Source organism: Macrotis lagotis, chromosome 3 (assembly GCF_037893015.1).
Source record: "Macrotis lagotis isolate mMagLag1 chromosome 3, bilby.v1.9.chrom.fasta, whole genome shotgun sequence".
NCBI classification, from domain to species: domain Eukaryota; kingdom Metazoa; phylum Chordata; class Mammalia; order Peramelemorphia; family Peramelidae; genus Macrotis; species Macrotis lagotis.
Genome location: NC_133660.1, coordinates 238,535,735 through 238,558,283, shown reverse-complemented (window position 1 = coordinate 238,558,283; position 22,549 = coordinate 238,535,735). Strand labels below are relative to the sequence as shown.

The window sequence follows — 22,549 nt, the reverse complement described above, 5'->3', positions numbered from 1 at the left end:
TATTAAGGCAATGGGGTTAAGTGACTTGCCCAAGTTAATAGTGCTAGGCAATTTTAAGTGTCTGAGGCCAGATTTGAACTCATGTCCTCCTGACTCCAGGGCCGGTGCTCTATCCACTTTGCCACCTAACTGCCCCTTAGTATATTTCAATTTAACAAATACCTTCTTTTTTTTTTTTAAAGGTTTTTTTGTAAGGCAAACGGGGTTAAGTGGCTTGCCCAAGGCCACACAGCTAGGTAATTATTAAGTGTCTGAGACCAGGTGATTTGAACCCAGGTACTCCTGACTCCAGGGCTGGTGCTTTATCCACTGTGCCACCTAGCCGTCCCTAACAAATACCTTCTAATATTTTGTGAAAAAGGAATAGACTGCCAAGATGAGGGGCATGAAACAGGGTCTGTCTGACTACTTGTCTGTAATGCTGTGGATAGAATTCATAATATGGGTAGAAGAGAATTAGATGAACTAGTTGCTCCAAGGTCTCTTCCAACTTGAAAATTCCATGAAAAATAAGCAATCACCAACTAGTGAACAATAAAAAATATGTGGAAAAACTCTCTAGGGTTAGAGTGTGCATTGTAAACTAGGAATCCTAAAGTTCTTGTAGAGCTCTCTCAGGTACCACTAATCACTTTGTATGACTTTTTCCTCTCTGAGTCAGACAATGATAAAAACAGATTATCAAGTCTTTATAAAGAAAAAAAAAGAGGGGGCGGCTAGGTGGCACAGTGGATAAAGCACCAGCCCTGGATTCAGGAGTTCCTGGGTTCAAATCTGGTCTCAGACATTTAATAATTACCTAGCTGTGTGGCCTTGGGCAAGCCACTTAACCCCATTTGCCTTGCAAAGACCTAAAAAAAACCCCAAAAAATGAAAAAAAAAAAGAATAAATTCATATTTAAATATATATATATATTTACAATATAATTACAATATAATTGATATAATTTGCATATACTATATAAAATAGATAAACTTATACGTATAAAGAATGGCAGAAATACAGAAGTGCTACAGTAGTTAACAATTTGAAAGGAGTGTTATTGGTGTTTGGAAGAAGAAGGAAACCTAGGAATTCAGAGGTTTCCTGGAGGAGGTTGAAGTTGAATCAGACTTGGGAAAATGGCTATTTGTATCAGCAAAGGACATTTATATCCATGTTATAGAAGTTGCAACATAATGTTGCCATTTTAAACAACTGTACATGTTAAAACCATTCAGTGTTTGGCATCCATGACCGATTTGCCTCTCAATGCTGAAACATATAGTCTCTAATTATGACACTACTCCTAGGGGAAAACAGTCTGCTTTATGACAATCTACTTTATAAGGACCTGCTCTACAATCAGAGGCATGTAACAAGAAGTGGACCTGTCCTCTGTCTGGAGTCTAGGGAGGGAGAGTTCTCCATGTGGATGTCGGCAGGCAGGGGCAGTTTACAGGCTCCTGGAACCCACTTTCCCAGTTTTGCAATGAAAAAGAACCTTGGAGTCCTTTTTAGCCTCCTAATCTTCATCACCTGTTCTCCAACTTCACTGTCCTCAAACGCTGGTGATCCTTCAAGGTGCCTCTCACTTTCTTCCCTCTGTTACCACCTAGGTTCAGGTCCTAATTATCCCATATCTGTACTAAATCCCTGACAGGAATGGCATTCTTGACTTTGATGTGGCAGACACTTACATGTTGGGTCCCATCCTGGGATATGAGCGTTACTTGCTGGCTCAATCCAGATTGAGTGACTGTAGCTACTTGTGCAGACACAACATCCTCCCCTTCGACACCTGTAACATATGCTATCTGTGGACCTTTGAGGACATCCTCACCTTGACCTGTTAAATAAAAAAATATATAAATTGAAATGCAGGGAGGAAAAGAAAAAAATATCTTCGTGTTTTTTACACAGAGAGCCCTTTCTTAGTGATTCTTGACAACATTCCATCCCTATCCCCTAAATTTAACATCATCAAATCCAACAAACTGTTCCAAGTTCTTAAGTCTGATTTCTCCTCATTGTTAAAGTGTATATGTTTTGGGGGAGGTGAAGAAGACATATGTAAATAAAGCTTCCAAAAATCCAAAAGTAAATATGAATTTAATTACATATTCACTTTATTTGGTCTATGGCTTAGAAAACAGTAAAGAAAATAATGCCCGGAGAGAATGATTCACGTTATTACAATACAAACCAGCAACTCTGAATGGTCAGTAAGACCATAAAGTGGTACTAACCAGAACTCATTAACACAAATGACCTCCAGCCCTCAGAAAAGGTCACCCACCATTGTGTAAAGGTATGCTGAGTTCAAGTTAATCATTTAATAAGCTAGATTTTATTTTTTAAACAACCATAATGCTCCCATTATCCAGTCAGTAGGAGCTGGATTTGGCAATCACATTAGATCCCTCTCTTTCCCATCTTCCATTCTCTATCTCTAACTAAAGGTAGAGCTAGGGCAAGTAAGATCTTTATTCTGATTTTAAAAGGAAACTGAAGGTAACTGTCATTATTAGAGCTGTTGCCTGGGTTAAGAAGCCCAAGATCATCAATTTAATCTCTAGAGGGCACCATTAAGCTCTCTCCTTTCTATCACTTAGCAACTTCTTCAAAACGTGGGCCACTGGTCACAAAGGCTCCAAGGAAGAGAGTAAGCATAATATCAATAACTCAGTTACCTTCCACAACTGAGATAAAGATACCATTCTATTCACTTCCTTCTTTCTAAAGGTTTGGTTTTTTAATTTATATCTACCATACAGATGGAAATCATCGAAAAATATGGTGTGAGATTTGGGAAACAGGGAGGAGGGGTTCCAAGAATATTTTTCCATGTGCCATCTCTGAAAAAGCCAACCTTAAATACTATAAATATGTATTATTATTATTCATCAATAGTTTGAGCCAAACCTACAGACATGCCAAATCCAGCTCCTACTGACTGGATAATGGGAGCATTATGGTTGTTTAAAAAATAAAATCTGGCTTATTAAATGATTAACTTGAACTCAAATAGGTTTCTTCAAAAAAAAGTCTGAATGGCTGTTACCCCATTAATCCATTGCTTCTCTATTCTCCCCAAGCTCATTGCTTCTCATCTTGACTCAGAAGGGTTTTGTAAGCTACAGTAGTAATAGCTCCATTCACCCAACTCTTGAAGGTTACTAGGAACTTTCAACAGCCCTGTGAAGACACACTAAATACAAGTCCTTATCTTCTTCCCATTTGGCAAATGAGGACACTGACTCTCAGAGGGACTGAATGACCTGCCCAAGATGACACAACTAGCAAGGGAGAGCCAAGATTCAAACCCAGCTCTGCTAAGTCTACTCCCCCTGCCTCTTTCCCAAACCTGAGCTGCCTCCTTATCCAGTGCTCTCTCCACTCTGCCATCGGTGTGGCTTCCCTATTAAAGAGGATCAGAGATCTATCCTTTCCTGACTGGCAGGGGCATTCTCCTCAGGGGAAGGGAGAGATGGCCATGGGTCCTTGGCCACCCTGGGACTGCTGTGTGAAGAAAGTGCTTTTAACCCTACATACTATAAATCTCTATTTTTTTAATTAATGGTTGTTGTTGTTGTAGTCGGGAGTTTCCTCCTTCAAGAATGACTCCAACTCCTTATTCTCACAGAATGCCCACTTCTCGGTGGCAGAGCTGTCCAGTCAGTCATAGGAGTGGTCAGAAAGGAAAACCAGGACAAGAAAGCTTTAGATTAGAGTGCTTCCAAGTGGCCTTGGTGGCCCAGGTGAGTCAAGAACAAGGCCAGACTGTCAGAAAGGCATCCAAGATGCCTCTGTCAAAGGCTGGAAAGGCATCAGTGCCTGGGGAGCTTTGTCCATGTTGATGATGATATGATCAATGCCCCCACCCTGCCCACACTACCCCCCACCAAGTCCCAGCACAACCTCCCACCTGGTGGGGGCTCGAAAAAGGCCTCCTGCTCCTCCTCGATGGGCTCTGTGTCATTGTGAGCTGTTCGCTTGTGCATTGCTAAGGTGGAGATCTGCTTATAGGTCTTCCCACAATGATTGCAGTTGTATGGTTTAGAGTGAGTATGAACAACATGGTGCTTGTACAAACTGGAATATTCCGTGAATCGTTTATCACACCCAGGGACCGTGCAAACATATGGCTTCTCCCCTATGGAAAAGGCAACACACACAGCCAACATGTCACACATTAAAAGGTCTACAATCATTTTCTGACTTTTCTAGGAAAGGTATGGGCAGCAATGACGTTCCCTCCAGGGATAACCACAGAAGAAGGGTGGGAAAAGCCCCAATGCTCCTATTCCAGATGGTCAGCTCTCTGGCTTTCCAGCTAGGATTCTTCCTGCTTTGTCACCTTCCCCATAACTCCAAAGAAAAATAACTATTTAACCTTTTTTTTAATTTTAAAAAGAAAAAAAATTAAGATATTAGATTCTGATAAATTTAAGTTTTAATTTACTATTTTCTGTAATCAAACAAGCTAATGCCAATGTACCCCAAACAATATTTACAATTGTAAAACAAAAATTAGCCAACAGTAGCACTATTAGAAATGCACTGTGAGAGGCAGAGTAGCTTTGGGCTTAGGGAGTTGACCTCTAAAAGGAACTGTGGTCAAGTTCTACATCCAACACAACATGGCTGTGTGACACTGGGCAAAGCACTGAACAAAACTGCAAGGAAGGAGATCTCCTTATTGGGGATTCCCCACACAAGACGTGTCAAACACGCATTCTGAACTAGGTTAAAATTCAGTAACAAAATAAATCATATATAATATACAACACACACACACACACACACACACACACACACACACACACACAAACACACGTATTACACCTATATGTATAAGCATGCTACATTATACTTATGTGTAATATATCTGTATAGCCCTATTAAAATGTGAATTTGAAATTCTTTTAAAATTCTTTTATATTTTATTTTTTTCTCATTTACATGTAAATAGATATTTTCAACATATTTTTTAAAATTTTGACTTCCATATTCTCTCCTTCTCTTTCTCCTTTAGAAGGCAAGCAATTTGATATAGATTATACATATGAAAACTTGTGGTTTTCTAAGTTAGACCTGTGGTCTACAAGGATCCTTGCACATGGTTTAGAGTACCCCCATTTCTATCTGGGTTTGACACCACTGCCCTGTGCAGATGAAACACAGGTTTGGATCAAAAAAAAAAATCAACTCTCTAAAATGTAGCAAAGTATAATAAAATACTTTTTAATAAGCTGGCCGCTAAAGGGCAAGGCATCAGGTATCAGTGTCTCTTAATGTCCTCATCTCATCTTTTGTTATCAATCAGAAACTCTGAAGTAGGCAAGGGGGGGGGGTTTCCTGGGAAAAGAAGCTGAAGAACTAAGACTTCCAAGGAGGACTAGTAGAAACCAAGACCCTAACCCCAGAGGCAGATTACCTGTATGTATCCTCACGTGGTTCTTATAATTTGTGGCACTGGCAAATGCTCTCCCACATCCTGGTTCTGTACAGTAATAGGGTCTTTCTCCCGTATGTGTCCTAATGTGAACTTTTCTGATGTTTGATGTCGTAAAGGATCTGCCGCATCCTTCATAGGGACACTTAAAAGGCCGCTCACCTGAAAGCACAGAAGAAGGAAAACTGAACAATCAGGAAGGGGCATCATCACAGGGCTGTCAGACAGGCATGTCTGTAGGTTTAGCTCAAACTTTTTTCTTTGTTCCAAGGAAAGGTTCACTGCATGGTGGGGGGGGGGCAGTAAAGCTGGACTTGATTGATGAAACAAAAGGCATCAACAAAATAATTTTTTTTTTTTTTTAGTTTTTGCAAGGCAATGGGGTTAAGTGGCTTGCCCAGGGCCACACAGCTAGGTAATTATTAGGTGTCTGAGGCCAGATTTGAACTCAGGTACTCCTGACTTCAGGGCTGGTTCTCCGCCCTTCTCCGCCATCTCGGCCAGAAGTCTCAATCCATTCCCTATCTACAACACAATTCATTGTTACAGGAAGGGGTGCTATTCATAATCTTCTACCATCCTACCAATCTTCTACTCTTTCGTGATATATTGGAAATGAATTTATACGCTATGCCACCATTAGTTTTATCACTAATTAGGTTTCTGGGTTCTTTTGGGGTTCCTTGATGTGATGATTGCTTTATGTCAATTAAACTTCTTTAGAAAATAGTGATAATAGGGGCGGCTAGGTGGCGCAGTGGATAGAGCACTGGCCCTAGAGTCAGGAGTACCTGAGTTCAAATCTGGTCTCAGACATTTAATAATTACCTAGCTGTGTGGCCTTGGGCAAGCCACTTAATCCCTTTTGCCTTGTAAAAACCTAAAAAAAAATGGTGATAATAAATATCAATAAATTTTATTTTTATAGTTTCAAGAGCTTCTTTGAAAAGGTTAAGCTAGAGTCATTTGTAATATATACCATATTTTCTTATCTTCATCTTTTCACATAATTTACACTGATTTTCACTTTTATTTGGACTTGCCAGTGGTCTTACTGGATACAGATGACTGATTTAGAAATGGCTCCCAGATCATAACTAGTCATTTCCTGTTTATTAAGGCATAGTTCATTCTTTTTGGGGGGTGGACTTTGGACTTGGGGGATGCTGGGTTTATTCAATGACTTCTGACTTTTCACAATATGCAGTTTAGTATTTACTCCCTCCTGTGTCCTCAGGTTTCTGGACAATCTAAGTCTTTTAACTCATTTGTTTTTAAATTCTTAACTATGCTTTCCAAGTGATTTCTCACAGGCTTCCCTTATCTTTGCATTGAAGAAAGTAAGTTGCCTTATATACATACACGCACACACACACACTCACACACACACACATATGTAGATATGGGTCTTGTCAACTCTTCATTTAATTTCTTTCTTTCTTCCTCTTCTACAACAGAGATGAGTGCATGCTCTGCATCTGCCATCATGGGGGTCTTTTCTTTATGCCTAAATTCATCACAAACACTAAAAGCCTAGACAATCAAATGACCCATGTCACGTTGTGTCTGACTTTGGATACAAAGGGAAACCATCCGAGCCAACCTTTTTAGACCCTTCTCTGACCCTTCGACACTGGGTTGTTGAAAACCACTCCAGTGGAGCAGAAGTCCTAAGAGGTCCTATCAAGATGGAAAGACTGAGAATGTGTTCCAGACAGATGTGAACTATTTGAGAGTTCCTATTCTAAATCAAAAGCTCTTAACCCAGGGGTTAGTAAACTTGGTTTTTATAAGAAAAAAAAATTTTTTTTTTTTAGGCTTTTGCAAGGCAATGGGGTTAAGTGGCTTGCCCAAGGTCACACAGCTAGGTAAATATTAAGTGTCTGAGGCCACATTTGAACTCAGGTACTCCTGACTCCAGGGCTGGTGTTCTATCTACAGCACCAACTAGCCACCCTATAAAAATATTTTGATAATGACATTTCAGGATAATTTGTTTCCCTTATAATCCAACATATTTTGTTTTGTGCATTTAAAAATGTTACTCTGTACTGAATCAGTGGATTAGAGTAAGTACAAAAGAAACAGTAGTAAATGACTATAGTAATCTATTGTTTGAAAAATCCAAAGACATCAGCTTCTGGGATAAGAACTCACTATTTGACAAAAACTGCCGAGAAAAACAGAAAACAGCATGGCAAAAACTAGGCATCTCACACTCTATACCAAAATAAGGCCAAAATGAGTACAGGATTTAGACATAAAGGGAAACACCACAGACCAATTAGGAGAACAAGGAATAGTTTCCCTGTCAGATCCATGGAAAGGGGAGAAATTTACAACCAAATAAGAAATAAAGAACATTATAAATTGCAAATTGGATGATTTCAACTATTTTTAAATTAAAAGGGTTTTACACTAATAAAACCAATGCAGTCAAGATTAGAAGGAAAACAGAAAGCTGGGGAAACAATCTTCATAGTCAGTGTTAAAAAGGCTCATTTCTAAAATATAAAAAGAATTGAATCAAATTTATAAGTTTACAAATCATTCCCCGACTGATAAATGGTCAAAGGATATGAACAGGCAATTTTCAGATGAAAAAATTAAAAGTTATATATAGTTATATGAAAACAATTCTCCAAATCATTATTGATTAGAGAAATGCAAATTAAAACAATGATGAGGTACCTACCACCTCACTACTTATCAGATAGGCTTAAGGTGACAAAAGAGGAAAATTATCAACTAGCAATTTGAAATTATGTACAAACAGCAATAAAATTGGGCATACTCTTTGATCCAGAAAAACCAATATTAGGCCCATATCCAAAAGAATCATAAAAAAAACAGGAGAAGTCTCACATGTTCAAAAATATTTATAGTAGTGGCAAAGAATTTGAAATTGAGGGGATACCCATCAATTGAGGAAGGGCTGAATAAGTTATCATGTATGAGTGTTATGGAGTACTACTGTTCTAAAAGAAGCCATCCATGAATGGTCGGACTCTCAAGAGGCGTGGAAAGAATTATAGAACCTGATACTGAGTGAAGGGAATGGGACCAAGACACATTAGCAACTACAGTGGGAGTTGATCCACCTTGATGGAAGCGACTCCTCTCTGCAATTCAGAGAGCCAGGACAAGCCAGGAGACATGGACAATGCTATCCCCATTCGGAGGAATAAAGCCATACTGTGTCCACTTGTTAAAAACTCTCTTATGTTTTTCTTTCTTTTGCTAGTTTTAATTCCTATTACACAACAAATATGTCAAATACAAATGATCATGTACAACTTTTTTTTTTTTTTAGGTTTTTGCAAGGCAAATGGGGTTAAGGGGCTTGCCCAAGGCCACACAGCTAGGTAATTATTAAGTGTCTGAGACCGGATTTGAACCCAGGTACTCCTGACTCCAGGGCCGGTGCTTTATCCACTGTGCCACCTAGCTGCCCCCATGTACAACTTTTACAGGAGGGATAGGCTTCCTCAGATTCCAATAGGGTCCATGATCTAAAAGAAGATTAAGAATCCCTGGTTCTAAATGAAACTTGCAGATATAAGCAAATGGCTCTCAGGCTTTCTTCAAAGAGCTGGAATTATCTTGAGGGGAAATATCCAATTTTTAATGGCCAGGAAAAAATGGTTAGTGAAACTTCTATTAAGCTATTTTAGTAATTCCACTGGAAGCAAAGAAATCTGAATACCTGTGGGTAAAACTGTTGTGTTGAAAATACGCCTGCTTACCTGCACAGCAGAAATGAAAGCTCAGAATGACATCAACTAAGAACAGCTTCTGAGCCTCCCAGAGCTGGGCACCTGGTGAATGGTTAGCTCAACAAAGTTGATGTAGGATAAATCAGAGGAGTATAAAGGGGGTAAGGCATGGGCACCTGTGGGCAAGGCAGAGGGAGGGAAAGCTGAGGTAACCAGAGGGTATCGGACCTGTTGAGTCCCATCCACTGCAGAGGCACTGGGTAGGTCAAAGAAGACAAGGTTTGGAAGCAGAGGTGTTTGGGGTCGTTGTTCTGCCCCTGGCCTACCAGGGCTCTCTGATGGTGAAGGGGGATTCAATGATCCCTGAGAGCCAACATCCTATGAGCTTATCCACAATGTCATACCTGTATGAGTTCGAATGTGTTTCTGTAGGTCACCTGATGTTTTAAAAGACTTCGTACAATTATCTTCTGAACACCGATATGGCTTTTCTCCTGTATGGGTTCTGAAATGACTTTTTAATCCGTAACCTTAAAAAAAAATTTAAACACAAACTCTCAAGATTCATGGAATAAAACAGCTGAAGTCACTTAATTTTTATTAGAACATGAATAGCTCAGTAGACAATTGAAATGCATAACTAATAGAGGGTCACTGGAATAACTTTCTTATAGGAAATTTTAAAGTTTTAGAATCAACATTCCTAACATGTTAGATTCTCTTTATGACAGTACAAGGTGACTTTTCTCATCCAAAGCACATACTGGAAGAGAAGCTGGGTAAAAAAAAAGTCTTTTTTCAAGTTTTCATTTTCTCTCTTGTTGTCTAAAAGGCAGTGGGCAGAGCAAAAGGAGCTTCTTGAAGGAGAGCAGAAAATGGAACAGGGGCCAGGCAGGGGGTCCACAAGCCACTAAGAGGGGGATTTTTGCCCACTTTTATGGATGAGATATTAAAGCATCCATGCTTACTCACCTGTGGCAAAAGCCTTCCCACAGCCAGCATGCTCACACTGGTACGGCCGGTCCCCTGTGTGGGACCTCTCGTGCACCTGTTAAAATAGGACCCTCAGTTTGTTTCCCATTTGGACATTCCCATCAGTGGACCCCTTCCCCTTCACTTCAGCTTTGAGTTTCTTAAAACTAGAAGCCACACTCCACCCCTAGCCTCACCCACTTTAGCATTCTTCTACTGGGAGACACACAGTTTCCAGCTTGAGCTCCCACCCTGTGTTTGCCCTTCATCCAACATATACTATGGGGGGGGGGGCACGAGGATAAAGGGACACATTAAGGTTTGGTCCCTGTTCTCCCAAGTGTGTGTGGGGGGGTTAAACACAAACAGACAAGTCTTACTTAAGACTGATTGTGAAAGAACAAGAAGACAGGTAGGACTTGAGGGAAGCTCTGGAGGGAAGAGTCTGACTCTCCTTTAAGCCTGGAAGGGCCTCCTAGGGACCCTAGCAGAGAAGATGAATTCTGGCATTCCCAGACTGAGGGAAGAGAAGATATGACAGAATGAGGGGGTGCAGGTGGCTAAGGTGAACACAGGAGGCAAGATCACTCTCTGCTGCCTGTGGAATCTCAAGGCCATAGTCCTTGGTCTTCAAGGACAGGCAGAGAGCTGGGGGAAAGAACAAGGGAGGGCCTGGAAGCTGTTGGAGAGAGAGAACAGTCCAAGTCTAGGAAGTGGGGAAATGCAGGGACTCTACAGGGAAGGCATTCAAGGGTGGGGCAAGCCTGGTACTGATTTGTGCAGGACCTTGGGTTTGGTCTTTAGTGGATGGGTGGGTGGGGCGAATGAGGGTTTCTGTGTAGGAACATAGATTGATAGTCAAATTAATAATAATAGTAAACAACAGTGTTAAGCTTTTTATAGTTATCTCATTTGGTTCTCACAACAGCCCTGAGGGGAAGGTGTTCTTACTATTTCCATTTTGCCAATGAGGAAACTGAGGCAAACAGAAGCTAAGTGACTTATCCAGGGTCCCACAGCTAGGAAGTGTCTGAGTTTGTGCTTGAATTCAGCTCTTCCCATTTCCAGAATATAGGGTGTTCTATTTCCTGTGCCACCCTACTAGCTCTTGATTTTTTCATTGAGGGGATTCTCTGCCCCTGGAAGAGCTCACAAACCCTCTCCCTATGAGTTATGTGGTTGACAAAGTCTAATCCCTTGGTAGAACTACTTTTTAGAGACTTCACACTCACTTGAGAAAGATTTCCCCACACAAGGTCAGAAGGGTCATCCCCAAGTCTTCTACAGTAAAAGTGAACTACAAGATGATCATCTATCCACCAAAGCATCTACAAGGACTCAGAGAAACTAGAGAAGAGTCATATGAGCTGAGGCCCTGGATAAGCACTTGGCCATGACCACAAAAATGGGAGAACATCCAATAGAGGTGCCAGAAACATCTTGGGTCAAGAAGTAGCCACTCACAGAGAGCAGAGTGAGGGGTTTGGGGTAATCAACTGAACTAAACATGATGACAAGGGAGGGGGCTGCCTGGTAGGGGACAATCGCTGAGAAACGAGTAAGAGTTCAGAAGCCCAGAGCACCTTAAGATGGTGAGCCGTTGTGTAGAGCTTGCCACAGCCATCATAGTCACACCGAAAGGCCTTTTCTCCACTTTGCTGGGATTTAGCAGTGACTCTTGTTCCATGTCCGTGTAACACAATCTGGGGAAGACATCATAGGAATGATTGAAGGAACAATTTATGGAGTAAAAAAATGAAAAGTATCCTCAGATTCTGACTCAATCTCACAATAAATAAAGTTACTGTTCACATTTTGAAGAATGTCTGAACATCTGATTTCACCCATTTACAGCATGGTCTCCCTCATATTCAGATGGGCAGTTCATCAGCTGATTATAGTCTTAGAGATGCCCAGCACACTGAGTAAGAGACTTGCTTGAGCTCATGTGACTTCTGTCAGAGACAGAAGTTGGGCTGGCCTTCCCAGCTGGCTCTTCCTCTCCTGCTTTTCACAAGTCAGAACAACAGGGTAAAATCATCACATGAAGGCGATGGACTCAAGTCACCCACAGCCTCCTGGGCTTTGCTCTATTCCTTGGCCCAATGATCCTACAACTGGTTGTGGGGAAACCAGGCACATGAGTGGCTGGAGATGGCCAGGGAGATTCCCTTCCCTTCCTGTCTTGTCCTCAGCTTCCTTCCTTGGTCATAATGGCCCTCAATGTCTTGTCCTACTCTACAAGAAGAGAAGTAAGCTGAGGACAGGGACTGTCTCTTTTTTTTTTTACATTAATAAAATATACTTGTTTACAAGTAAACAAAATACCCCTCCCCCATGAATATAGATAGATTTGCTTGGGCAAAAAAGGGGAGAGAAAAAAATTAAAATTAAAAAAAAAATAATAGTAATAACTGTAGGTATGGCCAGGTGGAGCAATGGACGAAGCACCAGCCCTGGAGCCACGAGCACCCGAGTCCATATCCAGCCTCGTAAACCTAATAATCACCCAGCTGTATGACATGCAAGCCATCCGATCCCCACTACCCTGCAAAAAGCAGAAAGAAGGAAAAAAAAGACCCAAAATAAAATAAAATAGTAATAATAATAGGGGTGGCTGGGTGGCAGAGAATTGGCCCTTGAGCCAGGAGCACCTGGGTCTGAATCCGGCCCCAGACACCCAAAGATCACTCTGCTATGTGACCCCAGGCAGGCCACCCAGCCCCACTTGCCCCGTACCCTCCCCCAAATAATAATAATAACAAAAAATGTGCTTCAGTCTTTGTTCCAACACCAACAACTCTGTCACGGGTGGATCACATTCTTTATGATAAGTCCATCGCAAAAGTTACTTCCATATTTTTCCAACATTGCCATTGCTGATCGCAACTCCCTCCTTTCTTATTTCTCCACTACCATGTACTCTATTTTCTCTCTCCTTTCACTCTGACTCTGCTGTAGGGTTGCTGAGTGGCACAGCAGACAGATCCCTGGTCCTGGGGCCAAGAGGCCCTGAGCCCCCATACCACCTCTTAGGCCCAGCATCCACCTGGCCCTATGGTCCTGGGCAGGCCATCCAATCCTAGCCCCTTGCAAGAAGTAAAAAAGAAAATGTGTTATATCTGACCACTCTTCCCCCCATGCTCCATCCTCTCCTCCTTTATTCACATCCCCACCCCTTCCCCCTGCTCCCCCCTCCTTCTTACTCCAGATGTCTATACCCCATTGAGTATATTTGCTGTTTCCTCTCCTAGCCATCTCTGATGAGAGCAAAGGTTCCCTCATTCCCCCTTGCCTCCCCCCCTTCCATATCATTGCAATAGCTCATTGTAATAAAAAAAAAATCTTATTATATGAAATATCTTGGACTATTCCCCCTCTCCTTTTTCTTTCTCCCTTTCCATTTCCCTCTTATTCCTATTGACTCCATTTTTACACCATATTTTATCTTCAAATTCAGCTTTCTCCTGTGCTTCAACTATAAAAGCTCCCTTTACCTGCTCTATTAACTGAGATGGTTCATATGAATATTATCAATATCATTTTTCTATACATGCAGTTCATCCTCATTAAGTCCCTCATATTTCCCCCCTCTCCTCCAATCTCCATGCTTCACCTGAGTCCTGTATTTGAAGATCAAACCTTCTGTTCAGCTCTGGCCATTCCAAAAGGAACCTTTGAAATTCCCCTGGTTCATTGAAAGTCCATCTTTTTCCCTGGAAGAGGACATTCAGCCTTGCTGGGTAGTTCATTCTTGGCTGCATTCTAAGCTCTTTTGCCTTCCGGTATATTATATTCTAAGCCCTATGAGCTTCCAATGTAGTTGCTGCTAAGTCCTGTGTGATCCTGACTGCAGCTCCATGATATTTGAACTGTGTCCTTCTGGCTGCTTGTAATATTTTCTCTTTGACTTGGGAGTTCTGGAACTTGGCTATAATATTCCTGGGGGTTGGTTTTTTGGGATCTCTTTCTCGGGGGGATCGGTGGATTCTCTCCATTTCTATTTTGCCATCTGCTTCTAGGATATCAGGGCAATTTTCCTGTAGTAATTCTTTGAAAATGATGTCAAGGCTCTTTTCCTGATTATGACTTTCAGGTATTCCAATAATTTTCAAATTATCTTTCCTAAGTCTGTTTTCCATATCAGTTGTTTTTCAATGAGATATTTCACATTTTCTTCTAATTTTTCATTTTTTTTTGGTTTTGAAGTATTGATTCCTGATTTCTGGTAAATTCATCAATCTCCCTGAATTCTATTCTTTGTCTGAAGGATTTGTTCTCCTCAGAGAGTTTTCTTATCTCTTTTTCCATCTGGCCAGTTTTGCTTTTTAAAGCATTCTTCTCCTCAATAACTTTTTGAACTGTTTTATCCATTTGATTTAAGCTGTTTTTTAGCATGCTATTTTCTTCAGCATTTTTTTGGATTTCCTTGACTAAGCTGCTGACTTCATTTTCATGTTTTTCCTGCATCTCTCTCCTTTCTTTTCCCAGTTTTTCTTCCAACTCCCTCATTTGATTTTCAAAGTCTTTTTTGAGCTCTATCATAGCCTGAGCCCAATTTCTGTTTTTCTTGGAGTCTTTAGATGCAGGAGCTTGTGCTTCCTCATCTTCAGACTGAGTATTTTGATCCTTCTTGGGCTCATTTGCAAAATATTTCTCAATGGTCTTCCTCTTGTTTCTTTGTTTGTTCATTTTCCCAGCCTAAGCCTGTTTTTTGGGGTGCTTCCTGAGCTTCTGGGACACTCCCACAAGGGTCTCAGTGTGTGAGGCTCTGTCCTCCCTCCTGGTCTGTGAATGATCATAAGCGCCCCCCTCTGCCATGGGGCCGACGTGGGGGGGGCCCTGTTGTTCTATGGGGGGCCTAGACTGGGATCAGGATCTGAATGTGGTCAGAGCCCCAGAGTCCTGTTCCAGAGGTAGAGGACCAAGCTCACAGTCTCTCTTCACTCCTCTCCCTCAGCTCAATGGGCTCATGCCCTGGGGGCTCCTGCTTACTGGCTCCACCTGCTTCTGTTTCCTGGATCAGGGCTGGGGAAAGACCATGCTGCTTGCTGTGTGCCCTGAGGGCTGGGCTCCACCTGCTCGCTCTGACAGAGGTCCCCTTGCTGTTCCCCCACTTTGTGCCCGGTGCTCCCCGGGGTGCAGCTCAGGAGACTCCCCCGCTGCTGTGAGCTGAGGCTCCCAGAGCCCTGGGGCTGCCTCCGGGAGGCTGAAGTTCTTTGGCTCTGGCGGGCCACCCCTCTGGCAGGCCGCCTCTCTGACCCCGGGGAGCAGAGCCTTTCTGCTCTTTTCCAGGTTACCTTGAGTAGGAGAACTGCCTCACTGGGTCCCTTTGTGGGTTCTGTCTCTTGAAAGTTTAGTTAGAGTCCTTAATTTATGAGTTTTTATCAGAGAGCTCCTAAGACTTGATCCCTTCATGTCGCCATCTTGGCTCCCAGGGACTGTCTCTTTAAAAACTTTTGTATTTTGTATTATGTAGAGCTTAGCCTAGCACCTACACACACATGCTAAATATCTAACAGATGATCTCTTTTCTTTCTTTCCTTTTGTTTCCTTCTTCCTTCCTCTCTTCTTTCTTTCTTCTTCCCTCCCTTTCTTCCTTCTTGCTATGTAAAGCTGGAAGAAGACTTAAAGGTCCTCTAACCCAATCCCTAACCTGTATACTGATTTCTATTTCACTGAGAAAAGCCTAGGTCCTCACTCACAGAAACCATACCCCTCCTCTAACATTGAACCTAATGAGGCAAATCCTCATTGGACAAAACAGCCAATCTTTGGTACAGCTTGATTCTGGAAAATTTTTCCCCCCCTTTTTTTTGGCAAAGTAATGGAGTTAGGTGACTTGCCCAAGGTCATACAGCTAGTAAATATAAAGTGTCTGAGGTCAAATTTGAACTCAGGTCCTCCTGATCCAGGGCTAGTGCTCTAACCACTGTACCACCTAGCCGCCCCTTCTGCAAAATTTCTGTAGCTGATTTCTCCCGAGCTCCAAAAATGCTGTAAAAATTTCAATTATACTTCACTATATTATGGATCCTACTTTAAAAGAAATATAAAATGAAAATATAATTTCAAAAATTCTTCCCCTGCAAACTATAACTGACACTTTTGCATATGAATGTTTTAAGTGGATGACCTCAGGTCGTCTGGAACAGACTGCTGATCTCTTACCAGTCTCAAGTCACCAACACTTGGACATTGTATATATGGGAGAAATGGAAAACTTCCACTTGAATTCCAATTGAAACCAAAGAGCTCAGTGTGGCACAAAAGAGTCACAACATTTTAGTTAGAAGGGATGGATCCCCAAACTAGTCCATCTAATCTATGGACCCACTGTGGCAGATGGCAAAGGGCCTATTAGAAGACCCCCAGAGAGAGGGACTGGCTGCCTCCAGAGGAAGCCGAATCCACATTTAAATAGCTCTCATGGCTAGTGAGCTTTGTGCCTTCTGAGAAATGTAAATGTGCTTCTCTACAACTTATACTGGTTTTTCCAGATTCTGCTCTCTGGGACAAAGAGGAATAAGTCTGAATTCTCCTGCCTTAGAAGGCACTGGAATTACCAGAAGACAGGTAATTCATTACATGGCCCTGTAACTCTTCTCTTCTCTGGCTAAATATTCCCAGTTCCTTTGACCAACCTTTGTTTGGCATGAGTTTGAGACCCTTCACCATATTGACTGCCTTCTTCTGGAGACTTTCTGCCTCATCAACAGCCTTTTAAAAATGTAGCATCCAGAACTGAGAATAACACTCCAAATGTACTCTGATTGGGAGAGGAGCCAGCTCCTAGAAAAGTCCTGGCTTCTGGGCCCCTCTGATGCTGGTCCAAGATTACACTAAATTTCTTATGTCCTGCAGCTCCCAGTAACTCTCCAGCTGGGCTGCCCTCATCCAGTCCTTGGGAAGTTGCTCTTTTTAAACCCAAGCGTAAGACTTTATACCTATTAAGTTGTGTTGGATTTGATGTGTTCCAGTGTTCTATAGAGCCAGTCTCAATATTTTAAAATCCTGACCCAGTCATATGATGGCTGAGCTTTCCTTTCTGGTGGGGCCATGGGCAAATTTGTTAAGTAGGCCATTCCAGCTTGTATCACAGATAAAAATTGCTAAGTGAAAAAAGGACAACTATAGCAGCCATGATTAAAAGAACAGTGACCCTTCTAGGGAGGTCCAAGAAATGAAGAGTTTCTTCAGTGTACACAGACTGACTCCTGTAAGGTGGGAGGATGGGTCAGAAGCTGACAGTCAACCTCAAAGTTAAAGGTTCTGATTTAACCAGGACACTGGCCATGCCCTGACTGGGCCTAGGAAAGCCTTGAAGAAATAGAGAGACCACTACTTTACAGTGCTGGGTAGGGCAGCCAGGGAAGAAGAGCCAGACACACTGGTGAGAATGGAGACATGAACTCAAGCCAAGGCCAATGCCAGTTTCCATACCTGCATCTTCTTTTCCTGCTCATTTTCACTGATTATCCCAGTGCCAGTTACACTGTCACTTCCATCAATAGACACCTAAAAATAAAGGAAAGAAAACAAGGCAACTTCTAAGATGTACCGAGTTCCTACTACAGGGAAATATGTGAAAGTCTAAAATAAAATAAAATAAATCTCTGACTTTATGAAGTTCATGCTATATAGGAATGGACATAAAAGAACACATTATAAAGTATTAAAATAAATATAAAAGGCCCCAAAAGGAAGAAAGCACAGAGAAAAGACAAGGGAAAAAAATCATCTCTGTACAGAGGCATCATTAGAGACCTGGAAGGGTTTCAAGCCCCACCCCCCCCGTGTATCCCTCCCTGCTGACCCTCTTTCTCATCATTCTCAAACTAACTTCTTTAATTTAGACATAAGAGTGATGTCCTAGGGGTGGCTAGGTTGCACAGTGGATAGAGCACTAGCCTTTGAGTAAGGAGGACCTGAGTTCAAATCCATCCTCAGACACTTAATAATTACCTAGCTATGTGGCCTTGGGCAAGCCACTTGACTCCACTGCCTTGAAAAAACCTAAATAAATAAATGGAACCACTTAAAAAAAAGAGAGAGATGTCCCTTAAACACTAATTTTTAATTTAGTTAGGTATAATAAATACTTATTAAATATCTATGATGTACAGAGTACAATATTTTGAGTAGCTACACAACTGAAGCTGTGTGTGTGTGTGTGTGTGTGTGTGTGTGTGTGTGTGTGTATAATCATTATGGGCATAGGAGCAGAGATCCTAAGGCCACACAAGTATTAAAAATCAGAGCTGGATCAGAACCCAGATCTAAATCCAGTACAAAAGGGAGGCAAGTGGATGAGGGAGAAGGTACAAGAGGGAGTAATATTTGAAGCCCAAGGGAACATTAGGGAAATTTTCTTGGAGATAGTTTATGACTTGGATTTTAAAGAATGAATGGGACTTCACTGGACGAAGGTCCTAAGTACATGACCCTCAAGCTCATGGTTATGAGAGTCCTGAGGACTTTTGCAGACTTTTGGGGTTACTACATAGAATGGGGTGGGGTGAGATAAAGCTGGAAAAGGGGCAAAGACCTGGTTTGCGAAGGTAGGTTCTTATTTAGAAAACAAAACCAAAAAAAAATCAGAAAAGGGAGACTTCAAACTTTCTTAACTTAACATCTTTCCATGGGGGTGATGATCAACCCTGATAGACTTGCTCATCCCTTCAGTGCAACAACCAGGAACAATTATGAGCTATCTGCAATGGAGAATACCATCTGTATCCAGAGAAAGAATTATGGACTTTGAACAAGACCAAAGACTACTACAGTCAAATTAGAAAAAAAACCCCACTATATTATAATGTAATTTTACTATCTCATACTTTATTTTGCTTCCTTAAGGATATGATTTCTCTGTCATCACATTCAACTGAAATCAGTGTATAACATGGAACCAATGTAAACACTAACAGAATGCCTTCTGTGGGGGGGGTGGGGAGAGGGAAGCAAGAACAGGGAGAAAATTGTAAAACTCAAAATAAATAAACTCTTTCTTTAAAAAACAAACAAAAAAACTTTAACATCTTCCCCAAATCTGGTTTGCATAAAATCTGAGTACAGTCTATCAATCTATGGTATTTTTCAGTGTATACTCTTATTTTTATCTCCTTTTAGTGATGCAGAGCTGACTCAGGGGTGTCATTCAGACCACACAGGTTATGAAGCAGTTGACCCATACCTTTGCAGCGTACTGCTCCAAAGCACTTATGGTATCGGGGTCGATGGTGGCATCCCCAGTGTGTAGGCCCGCCACGGTGCCATCTGACTGAATAGCCAAGATGGTGTCAGACTGGGGAACTTGTACGGTGTGGTGAATGTAGGCAGTGGTGCCATCCTCCAACTGGACGGCCTGTAGTGCACTCTGGTCATAACTGTCTGATATACAAGATTAAAATATTGTTACATGAGGTGACAAAAATCTGGCAAATGATCAATATGAATGACTGCAACTTAGAGAGACTTGGAGACATAGAGTAGTGATGGATGGGAACATAGAGGTCATGGTAACATGGAGATAACTAGCTCTTACCACCAAAAGAACACACACACACACACACACACACACACACACACACACACACACACACTGTTGACCTTTCCACCTGTAATTAACTTACTAACAGCTAGACAGTTTTTTTCCCCTTTTGTATTGCCCTGCACATTGTAGATTAGTAATGAACATTTCTTAAATTTAATTGACACAGAAATGCTTTAAAAGCAGGATGAAGCTGACCCTTCCACCCTTCTCAAGTAGCTCAGTGCTGCCTCACAATCTTACTCATTACCCCAAGGCTGGTACTCCTAGTCAGAGACTACAATACCCACACCGATGGTGCTCTGCTCATTCACCACCTCAGTTCCCATGATTCGTGACTATCTTCAATCCCCTTCTAAGACACATCCAGATTCACAGCCTCAGTCATCCTCAACTCTCCATTTCCATTTCCATTTAGTACCTCTGAACATCTACAACCTCTACAACATCTCTCCTGTCCATCTCCTATCTCATTCACATGCACTAATACAGTAGCCTCCTCCAACCATGTTCTCCAGGTGCTCAAAACCTCCCATTATGCCTCCAGGATAAAGGACAAATGCCCTAGGCTGGCATTTCAAGTCCTTCAAATTTCTTTTCTTCACTCTGAAGGCTAGCTATGCCACAGATGACCAGCCTTTCACTGACCTCTGCCTTTTGTCTCCTCCTGTCTCTTCTAGGAGTTCACCTTCATGCAAACTGTGTCTCATGCCTAGAATGTCCTTCCTTAACAATTTGGAATTCTTAGCTTTCTAAGAGCCATGGGAAGCTTCTCAAACCATGGGAAGCATTCCTGAGCCCCCTTCTTGTGATTGGCCTCTTTCCCTTCCAATTCTCTTCAATTTACTACTATCTTCTAGTAGAATATACCTTTTTTTTTGAAGGCAGGGGCCAAGTTCTCAGTTGTAGATGAGAATTCTCACATATCACTTATACAATAAAATACAAACTGCTTATTCTGAGCCACCACCACCATCTAGTCCCAATCTGTCTTTTCAGATGTATTTCACATTCAGACTCTGCTTACTTCAAGCGATTATGAATTCGTCAGACCATTCCACTGCTGGAAAGTTTTGGTTTTTTTTTTTTTAAATGTTCTTCCTTTCACCAAATAGAAACCAATTCCTTTCTAAGGTCCAGGCTCTGCAGTTGCATAGAATGAGCTGATCTCTTTCAATATGACCATCCTTCAAATAATTCATCAAATATTAAGTCTAACCTGAGTCTCCTCTTCTTCTTTAGTTGCATCCCACACATTCCAAAAATTATTTTACCTTTGGAAGTATGATGAATAAAAGCCGTAGTTCCGTCTTCCAACTGAACTGCCTGTCCATCTTCTAGACGCAAACTGTCCCCTGCTCCAGAGAAAATATTTAAAGTAAGGTTTCCATTTTCCTATTCTAACAATCTTCTTTTTAGTTTAACTTAATAATAATTTTTTCCTGTATATTTAATATAGTTTGCAACCTTCACTTTTCTAAGACTTTTGAGTTCCAAATTTTTCTCCCTCCCGTCTCCCCCTCCAAGAAAGTGAGTAATCTGAAATAGATTATATACGTACAATCATGTAAAACATATTTCCTTATTAATGACAATCTTCTTGAGAAAAGAACTGGGGCATTAAAAACCTGAACAAATAGCATGCTCTCCTTGCAAGCCTTTTCAAATTTAAATTATGTTAGTAATTATGTTGGTTAGGGTGAATTAATTAAAGTCAACTGGGATCATAACATAAATAGAGACTAGCCATCCACCCCACTGGTGGGGGCATTTGTTACAGGAAGCCTCCAAAGCAGGCAAATTCCACAGCCTTTATTTTGCACATCCACGTTTTTAGGGTACCTGTTCACTTTCTCTCCAGAACCACCATGCACTATCTGTTTTTTCAACCAGAAATGAGGGAGGCCTCAATTCGGGGTGCCCACAGTGCAGTGGCATCTCACACATACTCATTTTATTAACAAGGACAGATTGACCTTGGTTCATGCATGTGAAGCAAGAGAGAGCCCCACAGAGCAATTGGACCATCAGGGAAGCCCCATTATTGTTTTGTAAACACTTACTACTCTTCGGTAAGGGAAGATGTTGGACATAGGCTGCAGAACCGTCCTCCAGTTGAATGACCTGGCCATCCATGAGTTTTCCATCTGAAACAAAAGATTATTGATAAATAATTGATAAATAATGCATACTAAATCTATGTGACCATACACTAGTTATTCTTCTCCCCAGAGTTCTAAAGAAGGCCACAAAACATCTAGAGGGAGTGCAGAACGAGAGATCTATTTTGGGGGACACAGTCAATGCTATGATTTGCTTTACTAGACTGTTACTTGTTACAAGATTTGTTTTTTGATTTTTAGTTGGGTTTTCAGTAGGTGTGTTAATTTCAGAGAGTATATAGGAAGAATAGAAAAAGATCTTGGTTCATTGAAATAAATGAATTTTTTTAAAAAAATGATGTACCATGTAAAAAGGTAGAAAGGAGCAAACCTTTCTTCTGTTAACTCTCTTCTCTAATCTTTAGTCCAAACCAATCTTCAGAGGCAGGAACTACTACTGCACTTGTGAGAAGTCCCTGGGCTGGAAGGGGCCAGTCATTCCCCCCACCAGCACCTCAACCCAGCAGGGGCCTCAGGAACAGTCAGAGTCTTCTATTTGCCCATACACAAAAAAGGGAAGACCTTTCCCTCTGTGGATTCCTTGGATCAGAGAACTTAAGGGAGACTGGGCTCTCATTATTGGGAGGCATGTAATAGATACTGCCTTTTGTCTCGAGTGCCACAAAAACTAAACATATTGGAAAAATCACATCCACTTCTATGCTCATTTGCCTGTCATATTCTTAGGGATAATCTTTTTTTTAGAAA

The 22,549-nt window shown here is 41.4% G+C and overlaps 1 protein-coding gene across 4 annotated transcripts in view; it reads right to left on the bottom strand.

Moving 5' to 3' along the window:
* ZNF143 (zinc finger protein 143) overlaps positions 1 to 22,549 on the bottom strand; it is a 44,252-nt gene that overhangs the window by 5,543 nt on the left and 16,160 nt on the right. For 3 of the 4 annotated variants that reach the window (XM_074230283.1, XM_074230281.1, XM_074230282.1), the window contains exons 4-13: positions 21,743 to 21,826; positions 20,954 to 21,037; positions 19,323 to 19,519; positions 17,570 to 17,644; positions 11,710 to 11,829; positions 10,127 to 10,202; positions 9,559 to 9,684; positions 5,421 to 5,600; positions 3,909 to 4,136; positions 1,681 to 1,829 (exon numbers count right to left, since the gene is read on the bottom strand). In XM_074230283.1, coding sequence (XP_074086384.1) covers positions 1,681 to 1,829; positions 3,909 to 4,136; positions 5,421 to 5,600; positions 9,559 to 9,684; positions 10,127 to 10,202; positions 11,710 to 11,829; positions 17,570 to 17,644; positions 19,323 to 19,519; positions 20,954 to 21,037; positions 21,743 to 21,826 — 1,319 coding nt within the window. The remainder of the gene's footprint in view (positions 1 to 1,680; positions 1,830 to 3,908; positions 4,137 to 5,420; positions 5,601 to 9,558; positions 9,685 to 10,126; positions 10,203 to 11,709; positions 11,830 to 17,569; positions 17,645 to 19,322; positions 19,520 to 20,953; positions 21,038 to 21,742; positions 21,827 to 22,549) is intronic. The other variant, XM_074230284.1, reaches the window with a different exon arrangement.